Raw genomic sequence first — 18,404 nt, forward strand, 5'->3', positions numbered from 1 at the left:
TCATTTGCATATAGCATCCAAAGATGAGAAGACTGCTGTGGGAGACTGTGCACTATACACACACACACACACACACACACACACACACACAGGACTCGAGAACAGTGGCAAGGGTCTTTCTGAGCAAAGCTGGAACGATCCACTGTGAAGGGTCCAACAGAAGCAAGGGCATTAGCACTCATATCAATAGAAGGAGCCATCCTAGTGATACAACCATCACGGATTAAGGACCTGGCCTCTTGCTCACTTTTTTGCGGAAGAAACACTGAACTCAGCAGAAAGCAGCCCTATATGTAAAGAGTTAAAATGCTTCGTCTTTTAAGGCGACTTCTCAGACCAACAATGGCTAACGTTTTAGAGCCTACTATACTGGAAAACGGGACACGACTTCTGGGGTTCCCTGTTTCGGTCGGGCGCCCTTTTCCTAGCTAGATTTCAGTTTTCCAATCTAGTTCAAGTTCTCCAGTCTTCCCACTGACCCGTCCTTCCTGCAAGCCCCTCATCTCTGAGTCAGGACTCTCCCTGAATCGTCCCTTCTTCACCCCTAGTTTCCCCCGTGCCCTCTTTCCCCCCCGTCCCCGTTCCGGCAGTCTCTCCCCTCTCTTCCTGCCCAGACCGCCTCCATTCCCTCTCCTTTCTCTCCCGCGACACCCCCACTCGGGTCTCCTTACATTTCAGTGAGCCCCCCTCTCCGCCCCACTTTTCCCCCCACTCCACCGCCACGGAGCACAACCCCCCCCCCGCCCCCCCAGCTCAGCCGTTGGCGGGGGCGTGGCCCCGAGAGTAACAGGTCTCCCGCCCCACACTCCGCAGGCCCGCGCGCAGACAAAGACATTCCACAGCCCCCGCCCCTCCGCGCACTCGGCCAGAGGGGGAGGAGACACGTGTCCCGCTAGCGCCGAGTCACGTGGAAAAGAAAACGAACGAAGCCCGCGGCCACTTGCGCACGCGCACAAGGCTCTGGCCTGGCGGGCTCTGAGGGAAAAGGGGAGCGGGGAGGCGACTTCTTCGGGCTCCGCGGCGGTGCGCAGGCGCCGTGGCCCGACTGGAGACTTTGTTCTCCGCGGAGAGACCCAAGGGCGGTGCCGGTGGCTGACTGCGCACGCGCGCCGCCTCATTTCCGGTGCTCTCTTTCGCTGGGTCGCTCGGGTCGGCTTCGGTCGCTGTCGCTCCCGCTCTCCCACCCCCGCCAACCGCCGCTTGGGCCTCTGCCGCTGCCGCGTTGCTTCCTCGATCCCTCGATCGTACATCCGCCCCAATGCAGCGCCGGGACGACCCCGCCGCGCGCATGAGCCGGTCCTCAGGCCGCAGCGGCTCCATGGACCCCTCCGGTGCCCACCCCTCGGTGCGTCAGGCGCCGTCTCGGCAGCCACCGCTGCCTCACCGATCCCGGGGAGGCGGAGGGGGATCCCGGGGGGGCGCCCGGGCCTCGCCCGCCACGCAGCCACCACCGCTGCTGCCGCCCTCGGCCACCGGTCCCGACGCGACAGTGGGCGGTCCAGCGCCGACCCCGCTGCTGCCCCCCTCAGCCACTGCCTCCGTCAAGATGGAGCCGGAGAACAAGTACCTGCCCGAACTCATGGCCGAGAAGGATTCGCTCGACCCTTCCTTCACTCACGCCATGCAGCTACTGACGGCAGGTAAGCCGGGTCCCTCTGGGTCGCCTGGCCACTCGGGGGCATGGGTGGCAAGTGGCTTTGTTTCTCCCGCTTCCCGCCCCCTCGGGGCCAAGGCAGTCGTGAACTCCTCTTCTCTTATCCTTATCCTGGGGGGATGATGGGGATTCTGGATTCTGCACCTGTCCCGGCCCACGGTGTGAGGGAGAATTTCTAGGCTGCAGTGGAGGCCCGAAGGGGACTTGGCGATCTCTTAGCGCAAAGATCTTGATGGATAGCGCTGCGCTCCCCGCCCCTTTGCCGACCCTTCCCCCTCCCACTTCTTGCAGCTGCCCTGCCCTCCGAGTGTTCAGATTCTTCCAGAAATGAACCTTTACCTCCCCCTACCCTAAAGGGAAAGCTTTCTTCCTTGCGGGTGGAGGTAGACGCCTCTACTGAGGGCGTAGGAGGCGAAGCCGGCCGGAGCGGGGAGGGACCGTGGGAGGGAGGGCCGAGGTGAAATGGGGTGAGGCCGGAGTGCCCTGTCCAGCGCGCCGCGGTGGCTGGGGCCGGGTGGGACTTAGCGGTAACAGGAGCTTAAGTTGCTCGGAGGCAGAAGCAACCTGTGGGAATCGGAGCTTGAGGTTTTCCGAATCAGATTTCCCACTTCGGCCGGTAAAGTGGTGATTGCTACAGAGCCGGAAGGTTGGACCCCTTTATTTTACAACGTGGTGTCCACCAGAAGGGGGAAAAAATAACTCTAGTGAAATGGGATAGGAGGAGGTAAAGGGTGGTGTGCAGGACTTTCTCCAACAAGATGGACAAAATTGAGAGAAATGGCAGGATGCTCGTACCTGAAAGACTTGGGTCTTTTGTTTTATTTTTTATTTTTTGCTTCAGTAGTGAAATAGATTAGAAATAATAGTCTTTGTTCGCTGTCTGTAGACCCACGCTCCTTTCCTGCCCTGGCCAATCACCTGGTCCCTCTGGTTTCTCCCGAAAGCCGTCCGTTTCGCCCTCACTTCTAGTTACAACGTTGTTTTAATAAGTATTTTTTATGATACCTGAATTTTATTAATCAAGTAGAAAGTTGCAGTCTTCAACACTAAATGAGTAGGTGGACTCTTTGGCAAGGCTGATAGAATGAACAGATAGTTATGAAAAGATCATTTCCCTCCCCTTTGTTCTCTAGCACCCTACATTGGTGAGGGGTCCTTACTTTTTAACTCAATGAACAAAGCTGGCTGTGGTCACGAATAACATTTAGATGAACTGCTTACATTTTCAACTTGATGCTTTGCTGTTTTTGTAACATAGATTGTTTGAAACATTACTGCTCATTGTGTGCCTCTGGCAATCTTTTTGAAGGCCAGGAATGCCTTTTTTTTATCTTTATATTTTTCATGCTGTCTTGCATATAACAAACACCAGGTGTTTGAATCGGAAAGCAAGCACATGGGCAGATTTAGGAATGTCAGGCTAAATTCTGAAAGGTTGACTGGTAGTCTAATTTTTATTTTCTCTAATCTTTAAGCAGTCCATATTAAATGCAAGAGAATAACAAACTTTAGAACTTTTAGGTGTTGGCTTGGGTTTGAAATTCTGATCCTTAACTAGTTACCTACTCTTGGGAAGCTTTCTGAACCTCGGTAACTTTATCTGTAAAGTGGGATGGTGAGTTGAGAGAATTAAATGACATGTAAAAGCACTAGCACCATTCCCTTTGGTCTGTAATCAGGTAATGACTTGTCACCACAGTTTTCTTCTAGTTGTAAATCCAGGGTACTGAATATGGTATGAAAGCAAGATATTTTTTGCTTAACCACACCAAATGTCTAGTACAGTGTTTGTCTTTTAAGTAAAAGATGGTTTCTTATGTTGATCATCAAAAACTGTTGATCATTAAAAGTTACTTACAGGGGTGCCTGGCTGGCTCAGTCGGTAGAGCATGGGAATCTGGATCTTGGGATTGTAAATTGGGTGTAGAGATTCCTTAAAAATTAAAATATTTTTAGAAACAGTTACAGTTTTCACTCTTCTCTCACTGCTTAAATTCTGTTACAAGAGAGTCCTCTTCAATCTTATTTTTCACTTGGACATTTTGGTGTCTTTCTTTCTTTCTTTCTTTCTTTCTTTCTTTCTTTCTTTCTTTCTTTCTTTCTTTCTTTCTTTCTTTCTGTTTTAAAATCAATTTGAAATTTTAATTGGAGAATTGGGGTTGAGGTAATGCCGGCTCATTGAAAGAACAGTCTTAGAAGGGTATATGGATGCTTCTTAGCATGGGTAAGTCTTGATATATGTTGGACCTGGATCATTTTTGAATGATCTGGGAAAGGGAGTGTGAAGTCCACCAACTATGAGGAAGTGAGACTCTGAGAAGACAGAATAGTAGTATTTAAAGTCTGATAAGGATACATGTAAGAAAAATAATACTTAACACTTACTGTGCTAGGCACTGGTCTGAGCACTTTTTATATCAAATATTTAGTTTTTGTGACAATACTATGAGGAAGTTACTCTTATCCTCACTTTTACCAATGAGGAAATGAAGGCACACAGAGATTAATTTGCCTACAGCAACAAGATTTGTAAGCAGCATAAGTAGGATTTGAAGTCAATCTGAATCTGGATCCACACACCTAACCATCCCCACCCACCCCACCCCTTACTGTATATAGTACCTGCAAAAAATTGTGCTTTGAAAATATTTTGTACTACTTGCACAAAATACTGTAATGTATTTGAACGCATTGGAGTGGTAGCTAACATGACAGTAAAGATAATAAGGCCAGAAGAAAAAGAAGGAAACCCAGAGAGCAGAGCCTAGCTCTTGGGATTAACACTCCTCCAGGCACCTCTGCTCATTTCCGAGGAGGTGCCTCAAGATCCAGCCCACTCTTCCTTCAGCAGTCACATACCTCTTCCTGTCCCTTTCCCAGCTTTACTTTATTTTGCACTCACCAGCATCTGATGCACCATTGATTGTAGTTCTGTATTTAACCACACCTCTTTCACAGCTAGAATGTTAGCTCTACCAGGGCAGGGACCTTTTGTCTGCTTTGTTCACTGCTGTATCTCTTGTTCCTTGAAGACTGCCGCACAGAATGGCCTCTTACTAAATATTTGATGAATGAGTATTCCTCTTCATTGCATAATGGAAAAATATCAACGTAGTTCTGAGGAATTTACATTTTGAATATAGACTTCTGTGTTAGCCAAGTTGATATTCAAGCTGTGATGACAAACGCATTAGCAGACATGCAAGGAATCAGTTTACCCATGCTTGTTTTCTAAAACAAAAATAATTTATTTTGTGTTACATGTTTATATAATAAACAAAATGCTTTTATGTGTCTCAGTGTTTTTTATTCTACTTTGTACAATTAGGAAAATATAAGTTAGTGTAAATGACTCAGAAGTAAGTAAACATCTTGAAGAGATTAACAGTCCCCAGAAGACCTTGAACGTATACTTAGAAATCCATCTTTCAAAAGTACCCAGTGGACATTTAAAGACAAAGTCTGTTGAAACTTCGAAATACTTAATTCCTTTATTTCATTCACAATATGTCATAGAAATATATCCATTTCATTCTACAAGGCTAGCAAAACCTATTAAAATCAGAAAGTGGAATTGCAAAGGAATTCTAGACCAAATATGGGTGTAAGTATCAATAGTAGGATAAAAAGGCAGAGGTTACAACTATTTGCAACAACATTGTTGTTTACGTAGGAAAGTGGTCAGTGATGTGGCTGATTACAACATAGAGATGTACAAATCAGTAGGTTTCTGATACATGAGCAGGACCCAATTAGAAAAGAATTGACAAAATCTCATTTTTAGAATAGTACCAAAAAATTAAAAATTAAAAAAAATTTAAAAGAATATATCAATTGCTTTGAAATTAGCAAGAAAACACTCAAAATGTATGTGAATAATCATAAACAATAACATTAAATAATATTTAGAGTATGTAATATGTGCCATGAGATATGCTACTCATTAATTCTGTCTCCTGGCCATTCTGTAAGGCAAGAAGAATTTTTTTTCTCAATATTACAGAAGAAGAATATTGTGATCACTTATTGTCAACTTAAAATTTTACTGAAGGTGATAAAGGAAGATCTGAATGAAAAGACAAATATGCCTTATGTCCTAGGAAGCTTGCGGGAACGGGGGGAACTAGTGTTACGATAGGACTTTTAAGTGGACATGTTGATTTTTAACTAGGTCAAACAAGACTTAGGGCTTGAGAGGATGAGAATTAAAAGGAACTCTTTTTTTTTTTTTTTTTAATGTTTATTTATTTTTGAGAAAGAGAGAGAAAGAATGCGAGTGGGTTAGGGGCAGAGAGAGAGGGAGACGCAGAAGCAGGGTCCAGGCTCTGAGCTGTCAGCACAGAGCTCGAACTCACGAGCTATGACCTGAGCCGAAGTCGAGCTATGACCTGAGCCGAAGTCGGATGCTCAACCAACTGAGCCATGCAGGCGCCCCTAATTAGAAGGAACTCTTAAACATTGTTGGTGGACGTGTGAATTGATACAGACACTCTGGATAACAGTTTAGCATTTCACCTGAAAGTTGAACTTTTAAATTTCTTAAAATTCAGTAACACCATTCCTAGGAATATGCCCATAGAAACTTTTGCACATGAATGCCTCATTCATAAAATGGTGCACCTTGTTCACAAAATGGTGCAACTTGTTTCACCATTGATTGAATACTGTGAGATTTTCAAAATGAGATCATTACAAGGCAGTGAAAATGAAAACTTACAGCTACAAGCAACAACATGGAGAAATGTTGGAAATCTAATGTTAGAAAAGTAAGTCGCATAAGGCTAGATACATACAGTACAATACTATTTTTACAGAACATAATACTAGCAAGATTAAGCAAAATATTGTTAGCATACATTTTTTTCTGATAAAGCAACTTTCTGCAAAACTAAGCATATGTTTACCATACTAAGCAGTTGCAGTTTCTTGGGCATTTATCCCAGAAAAATTAAAACTTAGTTTCACACAGACCTGTGCCTGAATGTTCATAGCAGCTCTATTCATAATAGCCAAAAACTGAAAACAAACCGTATGCCTCCAATAGGTGAATAAACTGGTGCATTCCTACCATGGACTACTACTCAGCAGTAAAAAGAGATAAATGTTAACAACTTGAGTGGCTCTCAAGAGAATTAGGTTGAGTAAAAAGAGCTAATCTCTAAAGGAAACATAATATATAATTCCATTAATTAAACATTCTTGAAAATACAAAACAATAGAGATGGAGAACAGACAAGTGGTTGCCAGTGGTGAGAGACAGTTGGCTACAAAAGGGTGGCATGAGGAATCCCTGTGATAGACATGTTTTGCATCTTGACTGTGGTGGTGTTCACGTGACTGATTAAAATTCATAGAACTAAACACACAAAAGTAGGTGTAAAACTGATGACCTGAACAAAGTCAGTAGATTGTATTAATGTTAATTTTCTAATTGTGATGCTGTATTGTGTATATGCAGAGTATTATCATGGAGAAAACTGGGTGAAGGGTATATGAGATCTTTTATTTCTCACAACTGCTTATAAATCTATAATTATCTCAAAAAGCTTTTTTAAAAAAGAATTTAGAAATTCTAAAATGTATCCTAAGAAAGAGATTCAGGAGACCATGGTCAATATACCATAATAGGGTTTGCCACTATCTTGGAGTGTGAGAATTGAGCCCCTTAGAGGGCTCTTAACTCAGGCTTTGGGGGATTTTTCTGACCCACCCTCAGTCTGTACTGTATGTGAAATACTGTGTTATCTTTTCCTAGGGAGATAATCTGTAGCTTTCATCAGATTCTCAAAGAGGCCCATGACCCCAAAAAAGATTAAGAACCTATTGGTCTGTGCTCTTGCTTAATATAGTAAGTAATTTGATAAATAAAAAAAAACAGATTTTTTTTTTTAATACAAAGGTAGTAAGCATATACTGGAATTGGGATTCCAAAAGGTGGTACCAACAAAAAAGGTATAGGGCAGAGAATTATAAAGTTGGGAATAATAAAGTCATGAATCTCTAAGGAAAGTTGAGGGTGTTAACATATGTTTCTTTCAGTAAATATTTATAGATGCCTATTGTGTATTAAGTGATCTACTAAAAATGGCAGGTACACAGTTTAGTGATGGAAGCGGTCTGGAAATCATTAACAAGAGAAGGAGTAGTGTGGTTAGAAGAGCAGAAATTGAGAGCAGGGCATGACCCCTGACCTTTTGGAGCAGATATTCTATGAATCTTGCCCTCTTAAAAACACTATCATTGGATGCCTTAGAAAATGTTGACCATTGTCGTTGCGTATGCAGCCTTTATCAAATGTTCAGTTAATGAAATGTACATGGTAATCTGTTTTTAGTTAAGCCAATCCAGATGATAAAGTTTGTATATAATTTCCCCAAACTTCTCTAGTATTAACATTTTTGCGTTTATTAAATCTTTTTTTTTTTTTCCTCCTTTTTAAAAGTAAGTAGGGAAGACTAAGAGAGAGGTTGGCTTTTAAAAAAATTTTTTAATGTTTATTTATTTTTGAGAGAGATAGAGACAGAGTGCGAGAGGGGAAGGGCCAGAGAGAGAGGGAGACACATAATCTGAAGCAGGCTGCAGGCTGTTAGGACAGAGTCCAATGCAGGGCTCGAACTCACAGACTGTGAGATCATGACCTGAGCCGAAGTCAGACGCTGAACTGACTGAGCCACCCAGGTGCCCTCAAGAGAGAGGTTTAATGACTTGCTCAAGGTCACATTCCAAGTGTGTAGCAGAACTGGGAATCAAACCCAGTTCTGTCTGGCTTTAAAACTCTTGCTCTTTCCTCTGAGGCATACGTTTAAGAAACAGTTCTCATCCTTTAGAGTTTACAATCTGATTGTGGTAAGATCTACGAAAAAAGGAATGGTTAAGTTAGAGTAAGAGAAATGCCACAAGATTTTGAATTTGCTTCAAGTGTTGGAAGGGAGTAACCTGGATTTAAGTACCTGCTCTGTCCCTAACTAGTTTTGTGATCTTGGACAAGTTACATAACTTTTCTGAGCCCAGGTTCTTTTCACCTGCTAAATAGGGATAGTCCTGGCTGAAAGACAATGAAACAGTACAGAATTTCTGATGTGTAGAAGCACTAGGTGGAATGTGATTATTGTAAGCACCTGGCTAAAAAACAAGTGGGTCACCTCTCTGTATTGTTTACATTTTCACTTTTCTCTCTTTGGCTCTGGGGACATCCAAGGTCTCCAGGGGCACAAGTGAAGATCACTTAAAGGAGTTAGTTTCAGAAAGGTTGTCTAGAAAGTACTTGTGCCTGAGGGTTAAACCATTTTTAGGAAGCTTCTTGACTTTTTTTTCCTTCCCAATACGGCCTACTCCCAGCTCTCCAAGAGAAGTGAAGCCAAGGAGAGAAATACAGAATTGGAAAAGAAAAGCAAGATCAGGCTACTGTACATCTGAAGCACCCACAGAGTCCTTTCATTGCCTTTAACCTCATGACCGTCTCTGAGGGTAGAACTGTACTTCCCAGCATTTTACACAGTCAACTCTTCTTGCGGAAAAAAAGTGCCCCGCTCCCTCCAGAAACTCCTCATTGAGAGGCAGTAATAAAAGCATGAGGTTTGAAGTTAGACAAAGCCTGGGTTTTGAACTATATTCTGATAACTTTAATAGCTTTGTGACTTAGAGACTCTTCTCTGAGTTTGTTTCCTCATTTGTAAAATGGGGATAGTACCAGCTACATCACTGAGTTATTTTGTAGGATAAATGAGATAGTATTTGTACAGTATTTGATACATAGTAGACACTGAACTAATATTCAGTCCTTCCCCTTCTAAACATGGAAGATGGCCCCTCTTAAAGACATAAAGTTGCCTCTTTGTGTTTTTCTTTCAAGGCTAAACTTCCCTGACTCTTTTTTCAATTCTCAGTTTTATGTAAATAACTTATATTCTCTTATAAAGAATTCTTAGAATTCTCTAAAAATGCCTTAATATTCTTTTAAAAATTGTGAGATAAATTGGACAAAGAGATTCTAATTAAGATATGGCTAGTACAAAATAAAACAGAAAGATCCTGTTAGAAATTCTCAGGGTGCATTACATTGCATAAGAACAAATCTTTCTACTGGTTTCAATTTTTGCAACCTTGCTTCCTATAGGAATACAACAGATCAGCAGGCTTTGAGTCTTATCTTCTTGCACTGGCCAAGTAAAGTTTCTGGAAAGTAGTATAAAATACAGCAGAAGGGCCTTACTAGAGGGTAGCAATTAGGACATAGATAAAATGAGGCGTGTAATTTGTTCCACATTTTTAGAAGCTCCTCAGTGATGTTTTCAGATCACAAATATGGCATCTTTGTTCCTAGGACTTTTGAGGATTGAGTACCCAGTTTTTCAGTTTTGGAAATTCAAGAAGAGATGTATTCAAAGATGGTAGGCTCAAAACTAGTGACTAGAAAAAGCTAATATTAGCAGTAAGTGGGAGGAGGGAATAGAGGTCAGGATATATCAGCAGCAAAACAACAAACAAATAGGGTGTTGAATGAAGCATTTAGCCTGTTAATTGTAAGGTCAAATTTGTTTTCTCTTCCAAGCAATGGAACATAGGAGTGTGAAGAGCACTGTTGTCTATAGTTCTTCCCATAGGAGTAAAGGTTTACTTAATGTTTACAGTATGGGGGTGCCTGGGTATCTCAGTTAAGCGTCCAACTCTTGATCTCAGCTCAGGTCTTGATCCTCAGGGTCGTGAGTTCAAGTCCCATGTTGGGCTCCATGTTGAGCGTGGAGCCTACTTTAAAAAAAAAAAAAGATTCACAATATGATTAGCAGTTTTAATTGTCAGAAAGCAAGAGAGTATGTGTTCTTGGGCATAAGCAGATTAGCTCACCCCATACTATAACATCTGAAATTAGGCTTTTTAATAAACGGAATACTTTAGTTTGAAATTCTGAATTCTTACGAAGTCTGTCAAAGTGACTTTTCTTCATCTATATACTTCACAGCTGGACTTAGTCTAAACAGTATTTTTAAAAACTGTTAAAGGTATGGGTTTGAATAATGTGTTTGAGGTAGTATATCTTTTTTTTTTCCTTCAGTAATCTCCACACCCAATGTGGAATTTGAACTTAGAACCCGGAGATCAAGAGCCCCACACTCCACTGACTGAGCCAGCCAGGTACCCTGAAGTAGTAGTCTTTATATTTTAAACCAGTGACTTTCAAAGTGTGGTCCCTAGGTCAGTAATACCAGCATCACCTGGTAACTTGCTAGAAATGCACATTCCTAACACAAATCCTAGACTGGGGTTGGGGCCTAGCAATCTAGTTTAATAAGCCCTCTGAAGCCATTCTGATGCATACTGAAGTTTGAGAACCCTTACCTTAAAATTATAGAAGATAGAAACACAGTGTTAGAATAGTATATAAGGAGAACATTATGTGTTATTTAGAATTTTCTAATAATTTTAGGGAGTATAATTTTTTTTTCTTACTCTTTTCAGTGGACCACATAACTTTTTAGTTGCCTGTGCGTACCACTCCATCTCTGTTAGTACTCTTGTCATAGCACTTATCTGTACTTCATTGCCAACTTCACAGACTGTACTAATGTCAGTGTATAAATATAGTGAAGGTGGGGATCATATCTAACTTGTTCTGTTGTATCTCCTATATTTTGTAGGATAGGTGTCTGGCCCTTATTAAGTCTTCCATAGTGGTTAATGATCATCCTGTATCTCTCCCTTCATCTGCCTCTCTATAGGAAGCACTCAGACACTTCCAGTGAGTGAGTGAGTGCATGAATGAATGAATGAAGTTCCCTAATGATAGGAAATCTTTTTGAACACTAAGGTCATAATCTGATGAAACTATCTTGACCTATGAATTGAAAGTGCCTTGGTGCATTTTTTCTTTTAGGACATTGAATTTGGACTAATGTTGACTGTATATTAAGCACTTCCTAGGAAATGTTTTTTCGTTTTTTTGTTTTAACGTTTATTTTAGAGAGGGAGACAGAGCATGAGCACGGGAGGGTCAGAGAGAGAGGGAGACACAGAATCCGAAGCAGGCTTCAGGCTCTGAGCTGTCAGCACAGAGAGCCCTACCTGGGGCTTGAACTCACAAACTGCAAGATCACCACCTGAGCCGAAGTTGGATGGATGCTCAACCTCTGAGCCACCCAGGCGCCCTCCTCCCTCCCTCCCCCCAAGGGTTTTAATTAGCATATGTACATATGTTATTTTACTCTGTCTTTATAGCAACCTCATGAGGTGGATATTGCTTCTGTTTTACAGATGAAGGAGCCAAAAATTACAGCAATTGAATAACTTTTCAAAGTTCACAAACCTAGTGAGTGGTAGACTAAGAACCGTGTCTTTCAAACTCCTAAGGACTATCATCCAAAGAACTACTTACTGTCACAATGAAATTTTAACAGCGCTCTCCATTATATGTTTAAATTACTGACTTTTGTATTTTCATCAAGATACGACTTTGTGCTTTTTCTTGATGCAGACTTTTTTTCGTTCATTTAACCCTTTTTCCCCATCTCTGTGCATTGGTTTTGTTAAATCCATTTATTCTAAGGAAACATTTGAACGGCTCTGATGTAGCGGTTTCAGGTGGGGGTGGAAAAGCAAACTGCTTTCATGAGAAGCAGGCTTTGGGTTTCCTAGTCAACTCCACATAGCTTTGGTGCTCTCAGCCAGTCTCTGAAGTTAACACATTCATCTGAACTGTTTGGTCTTCGACTGTTACTGCTTTATGCAGACTCGGAAACTTGCCTTTAGTTACCAGAACAAAACTAAATTGTATTTGTCTTATTCAGAAATTGAGAAGATTCAGAAAGGAGATTCAAAAAAGGACGATGAGGAGAATTACTTGGATTTATTTTCTCACAAGAACATGAAGCTGAAGGAGCGGGTACTGATACCTGTCAAGCAGTATCCCAAGGTAAGGCAGAAAAGGCCTCACTTCATCATCTTTGTAGGTGTAAGAGTCACGGGCTGCAATAAAGATTTCTGGAGATTATGACACATCAGATACTTGAGCCTGTGGAGCTTCTCTTCCAAATACTGCTTTTTGTAGTATTTGTTCCTGGCAGTTGAAACATCTACATCCATAAACTAACAGCATACCTATAGCCAGGAAGGAAATATAATCAACTTTATTATCAAAAAGAGTTTCTTTCTGAAATGTTTGTTCATCCTCCAAGTTCAAAGAGAAAAACTGAAGAGTTGTTCTCTGTCAAAAAATTGACATAGGGGAAACAATGACGTGAAATCTAAGTATAGGAAATTTAACACAAATCCTTGACAAGATGAAGTTAATTTTATTTCTTAACATTTTGCTTTTATATAAATGCTTTCTTGTTTTTCTCCTCCTCCTTTTTCCCTTTTTAAAAATTTTTTATTTTCTAATTTATTTATTGTTTAATTTACATCGAAGTTAGTTAGCATATGGTGCAACAATGATTTCAAGAGTAGATTCCTTAATGCCCCTTACCCACTTAGACCATCTCCCCTCCCACAACCCCTCAGCAACCCTCTGTTTGTTCTCTATATTTAAGAATCTTGTATGTTTTGTCCGCCTCCCTGTTTTTATATTATTTTTGCTTCCCTTCCCTTATGTTCATCTGTTTTGTGTCTTAAATTCCTCATATGAGTGAAGTCATATATTTGTCTTTCTCTGACTAATTTCGCTTAGCATAATACTCTCCAGTTCCATCCACATAGTTGCAAATGGCAAGATTTCATTCTTTTTGATTGCCAAGTAGTACTCCATTGTACATACATACCACATCTTCTCCTCCCCCCCCCCCCCCCCCCCCCCCGCTTTTCAAGGAAAAAGATTAGTTATATTTAGTTTACCTAACAAGTACTACAAAAGAATGTCATTTGTCTGTTCTGAGGTTAGTCACTGCATTACCAATATTTATGTGTGTTAAAATACTAAGGGTTGTAGTGTGATAATATGGAAAGAGCACCAGATTACATTAGGAAACCCAAGTTCAAGTCTAGGAACTGCTACTTCCTAGTTGTATAATCTTAGATTATTCACTTTTTCAGTATATCCTCGCATATCCTTCAGTAAAACGGGAATGGTAACTCCCTATTTTACAGGGTTGTTGAAGACCAAATGAGATAACATATATGGAAATGCTTTATAGGAACATGGGTATTTAGAAATCTTTTTTTTTTTTTCCAAATTTTTATTTAAATTCTAGTTAGTTAACATATAGTATAATAGAAATCTGTTTTTATTTTCTGTCAGTTCAATTTTGTGGGGAAGATCCTTGGACCACAAGGAAATACAATCAAAAGACTGCAAGAAGAGACAGGTGCCAAGATCTCTGTTCTGGGCAAGGGCTCAATGAGAGACAAAGCCAAGGTAAGCTCACGTGAGTGAGGCAAGAAAACATACCTTCTGGAAGCCAACACTTGTATATGTACAGGATGCAAATCCTTTAAATTTGCCTTGGATATAAGAGATTATAGACCAGGTTAATTTACTTGTTTGGCAACCCGGAAGAGCCTAGGTGTGCCCTGCTGATTGCGTGGGTTTTTTTCCTTCTGGTTCTTAACTGTATAGTAATAGAAGCAGCAGTAGCAGTTTTCATGTTAGTAAGCTTGTCTGTGAAAACTTGGAAGGGGGGCTGGATGTACTAAAACTTATCCAGACTAAACACACTAAAATGTGAACAGCACATTCCCTTTCCGGTAATATAGAAAAGTGAGAGCAATAACGTTGTGTGTGCAGGCGAGTCTGAGGACTAGTTGTTTGGGTTTGCTGTTTTTTTTTTGTTTTTTTTTTTTGTTTTTTTTTTTAGCCAGCTGGAATGTGAAGCCCACTAAAAGAATTTGGAAAGGAACCATGAGTAATCCTGACAACAGAACCTAATGCTTACATGTTTTTCCATGTTCTAGCCCCATAGGCTTTTTGTTTGTAAGTGCTAAAAAAAATTCCCACTAAAACGGTATTATCTTCTAGGGTCAGCTGTTTGGATGAGACATAACCAGGGTACAGCCTAAAACTTAGTTATTCAGGGCTCCTTTTATGTAGCCTGAATTGACAAACATTGTTTTCTCAGAGCCTCTTTTTGTCCCCTCACATTTCTCAGTAGATGAATACAGTTACGGTTGAAGTGTGTTATTCTAGCTAATGAGATTTACATGAAATTTCTTCACTCTATCCTGATTTCCTTCCTCCCTTAGAACTCCCCAGACCATATAAGCAAATAAGAAGAGCTTGTGCTGGGACACCTGGCTTGCTCAGTCAGTAGAGCTTGCTACTCTTGATCTCAAGGTTGTGAGTTCAATCCCCACATTGGGGCTACAGATGACTTAATAAATAAAAAAAAGTTAGGGGCACCTGGGTGGCTCAACCAGTTAAGCATCCGACTCTTGGTTTTAACTCAGGTCATGATCTCATGGTTTGTGAGTTTGAGTCCTGCATCAGGCTCTGAGCTGATAGTGTAGAGCCTGGCAGCATGGAGCCTGGTTGGGATCCCCCCGCCCCCACCCCTTCCTTGCTTGTGCTGTCTTTCAAAAATAGATAAATAAACATTAAAAAACAGAGCACGGGGGTGGTGCTGGGTGGCTCAGTCGATTAAGCATCCGACTTTTTTTTCTTAATGTGTATTTGTTTTTGAGAGGGAGAGACACAGAACTTGAGTGGGGGAGGGGTAGAGAGAGAGGGAGATGCAGAATCTGAAGCAGGCTCTAGGCTCTAAGCTGTCAGCACAGAGCCAGATGTGGGGCTCGAATGCATGAACGGTGAGATCATGACCTGAGCCAAAGTCAGATGCTCAACCGACTGAACCACCCTGGTGCCCCAAGCATCCGACTCTTGATCTTAGCTCAGGTCATGATCTCATGGTTTCATGAGATCAAGCCCAACGTTGGGCTCTGTGCTGACAGCATGGAGCCTGCCTGGGATTCTCTCTCACCTCTCTCTCTGCCCCTCCCCCACTTACACTGTATCTCTTTTTCTCAAAATAAACATTAAAAAAACTTTTTTTTTTTTTTTTAATAAAAGTTAAAAAAAGAAAAGCTGGTGTTTAACGGCTCTACTTGGGATTTAAGAGCAAATGCTTGGCAATGAATAGATGAATGAATGCATGCATGCTTGGCAAACTGCTATATCTGAATGGAGACTGGAATTAAGTGAGTCTCTTCTATACCATATAATAAAAGCTCCAGTGAATGCACCGAATTCATGACGGTAGTTAACTGTTTAGCAGACCGATTATAGGTTTAGTGTGTTGTGTGAATTACTATTCTCCAGACCTTGTTTTGCTTTCTTCTTACACTTTTACTATTTCTCTCACCTGTTTAGGTTATTTTTTGCCGTCTCATTGGACTGGAGGTAATAGCATCATTTTCTCGCATTCACGTGATGATGTTTTTCTGCATTTTTTCCATAGGAGGAAGAGCTGCGCAAAGGTGGAGATCCCAAATATGCCCACTTGAATATGGATCTGCATGTCTTCATTGAAGTCTTTGGACCCCCATGTGAGGCTTATGCTCTTATGGCCCATGCTATGGAGGAAGTCAAGAAGTTCCTAGTACCAGTAAGGAATCCCACATTCTGTATCTTTGAGCAGGAGAGAACTGGGATCTAGTGTTGTTGCTAAGGCAGGGGTTCTTAATCATGATCTCTGAAATTGCATATCAAATTCTACATTTATGTTCACTTTTCTGCGGTAGTCTGTTAGTTGTACCTAGTTCTTAAAGCACTGTGCCCCAAACCCACTCTACCCTTTAATATGGTTTTAGTTATATAGCAGTATCTGTTGTCAGTATTTTGAGTCCACAGTGTGTCTGGCATTTTAACATCTGGTTAAAAAAGATTGAACAGAGTCTTCACTGAGCTAAGTGTATTGATACTAGTGTGGAACCAGGAGGTGATGATGATAAAATGGCTAAGATGGTTGTAAACCCCCCTGTACTCAAGGAATTATGTTCTAGACTCTAGAAAGTGTAGAGGGTTAACTAACAGCAAGAAGCTTCTAACATCCAGTGTTAATGGATTAAATTTTGACCTAGGTACATTCAGGACTCTTTCTCCTGGAGGAATTTACTTACATAGAGTTTGATTTGAAAGAGGCATGATTGTTAACAGGCTCGACTGTCGATGATATTAAACACATTGGTGTGTACCTCTTTCTGGAATGTAACTGAGGCCCAGGAAGAGTTGGGACAGACCAAGTTACCTGTCTCGCATAATTATTACCACCTGGTCAGAGGGTCCATTCTTTGAATAAGTAGAAAATGGTGTGATTCTTGCCTTTCAGCAAGTCCTGCTAGTTGTCAGAGTTAACATACTACAGTTGAATATTTAATGACCAAGGATGAATCTGGAACCTTAGGAAACATTGAAATACTATTAACTAGAATTGGGTAAGCATCACGTTGCATCACTAAAACTAAGAGGAGTTGAGATACAGTTCTTGGTTTTCTTGTGTACGTAAAGTGAGGAGTTGGAACTAGACGTGGTGTCAGCAGATGTGAGAATAAGTAGAGCAAAAATTGACAGGCAGTGTGTACCTATAATGTCGAGCTCCACGAAGTCCAGCCCCGTCTCAGATGTCTCAGCAGCGGCTTTGCTTCCAAGTACCTCCTCTTCGTTCGAATGTTTAAACACGAAACAGCCAATTTAAAATATCCGAGAGAAAAAAGAGCCGGTAAATTTTCCCTTGATGGAGTTCTTTTTACTCGTTTTGAGGTGTTCTATTGAAGCATCCTAAGCCACCCGGTTTCTGAAGGAATAGGGGGAATGCCCGTCTCCTCTTGATCCTTGGTCTCAGCATATTTCTCAAAAGGGGTAGCTTTACAAGGCTTTCGTGTAAGTGGATCTTCTGAAAAGATGCCTGCCAGGCAGATCTGGGTTTCCTCAGCCAGAAGAATCTAGGCACGTGGGCTGTCATTGGTCATTTGACTCTCCTGTGTGGGTCTCAAGCGTCAGTAATGTGTAAGGTAGGAAGGAGGTGAAGATTAAGCGGGGGGCATCTCTGTGGTAACTAGAATCATCTATTCTCGAAGCTCTGTCCACCTGGGATATATAAAAAAGCATGGAGTGTTAAAACTGAATGGCTCTCGTCAGGAAATATTGAAAAGATATGCAAATGGCATTTGACTCAGTTCTTCTCTCTTGTGAAGACAAACAAGTGACCCTATTTTTGCATCCATGACCAGAGCCTCCGTTTTCCCCTTAGAACCATTAACTGTACCAGAGAGGCTTCCTGGTACAGTAGGAAGAGCACTGGACTGGGACCTTTATCTGCGTCATCTTGGACAAGTTATTATTTCACTTTTCTGAGCCTCAGGTTCCTTGTTCATCCCAAACATTTGTTAAGTATCTGGTAGGTGCCTAATACTATGCTTGGGTCTGAAGTTACAAAAATGGCTCCTTTCTCACAATCTAGTGAGAAAGACAGACAATTCTAAAATGACGTGGTAAGTGCTTGGGTAGGGAAAATATACAGTGCTGTAGAAAAAGAGGAGGGAGTGGGGGTAGCATCAAAGAAAGTTTTTCAAAAGAGGTAGTATTTTAGATTAAGTCTTGTAAGAGTAAGTTTGAGTGTTTCAGGTGGACAAAAAAAGGCAATATAGTCTGATGATTCAAAGCCTAGATTTGGGAGACAGGTAATTTCTGAATTCATATCGAGTCTGCCACTTACTAGCTCTATATCCTTAGACTGGTGGCTTTATATGCCCTGATTCTGTTTCCCAAATGTAAAATAGGAAGATCTGCCTACTTAATTCAGGGTTATCTTGAAGATTAAACTGCAGAATC

The 18,404-nt window shown here is 41.3% G+C and overlaps 1 protein-coding gene across 2 annotated transcripts in view; it reads left to right on the forward strand.

Annotated features, from left to right (window-relative positions):
* Positions 1-923: 923 nt before the first annotated feature.
* The window catches only part of KHDRBS1 (KH RNA binding domain containing, signal transduction associated 1), a 38,357-nt gene continuing 20,876 nt past the window's right edge, over positions 924-18,404 (forward strand). Inside the window, exons 1-4 of one of the 2 annotated variants that reach the window (XM_045476502.1) lie at positions 924-1,640; positions 12,436-12,560; positions 13,881-13,997; positions 16,033-16,179. In XM_045476502.1, the coding sequence (XP_045332458.1) occupies positions 1,259-1,640; positions 12,436-12,560; positions 13,881-13,997; positions 16,033-16,179 (771 nt within the window). In that variant the 5' untranslated portion in view covers positions 924-1,258. The remainder of the gene's footprint in view (positions 1,641-12,435; positions 12,561-13,880; positions 13,998-16,032; positions 16,180-18,404) is intronic. The other variant, XR_006712151.1, reaches the window with a different exon arrangement.

This window comes from Leopardus geoffroyi, chromosome C1 (assembly GCF_018350155.1).
Source record: "Leopardus geoffroyi isolate Oge1 chromosome C1, O.geoffroyi_Oge1_pat1.0, whole genome shotgun sequence".
NCBI lineage: Eukaryota > Metazoa > Chordata > Mammalia > Carnivora > Felidae > Leopardus > Leopardus geoffroyi.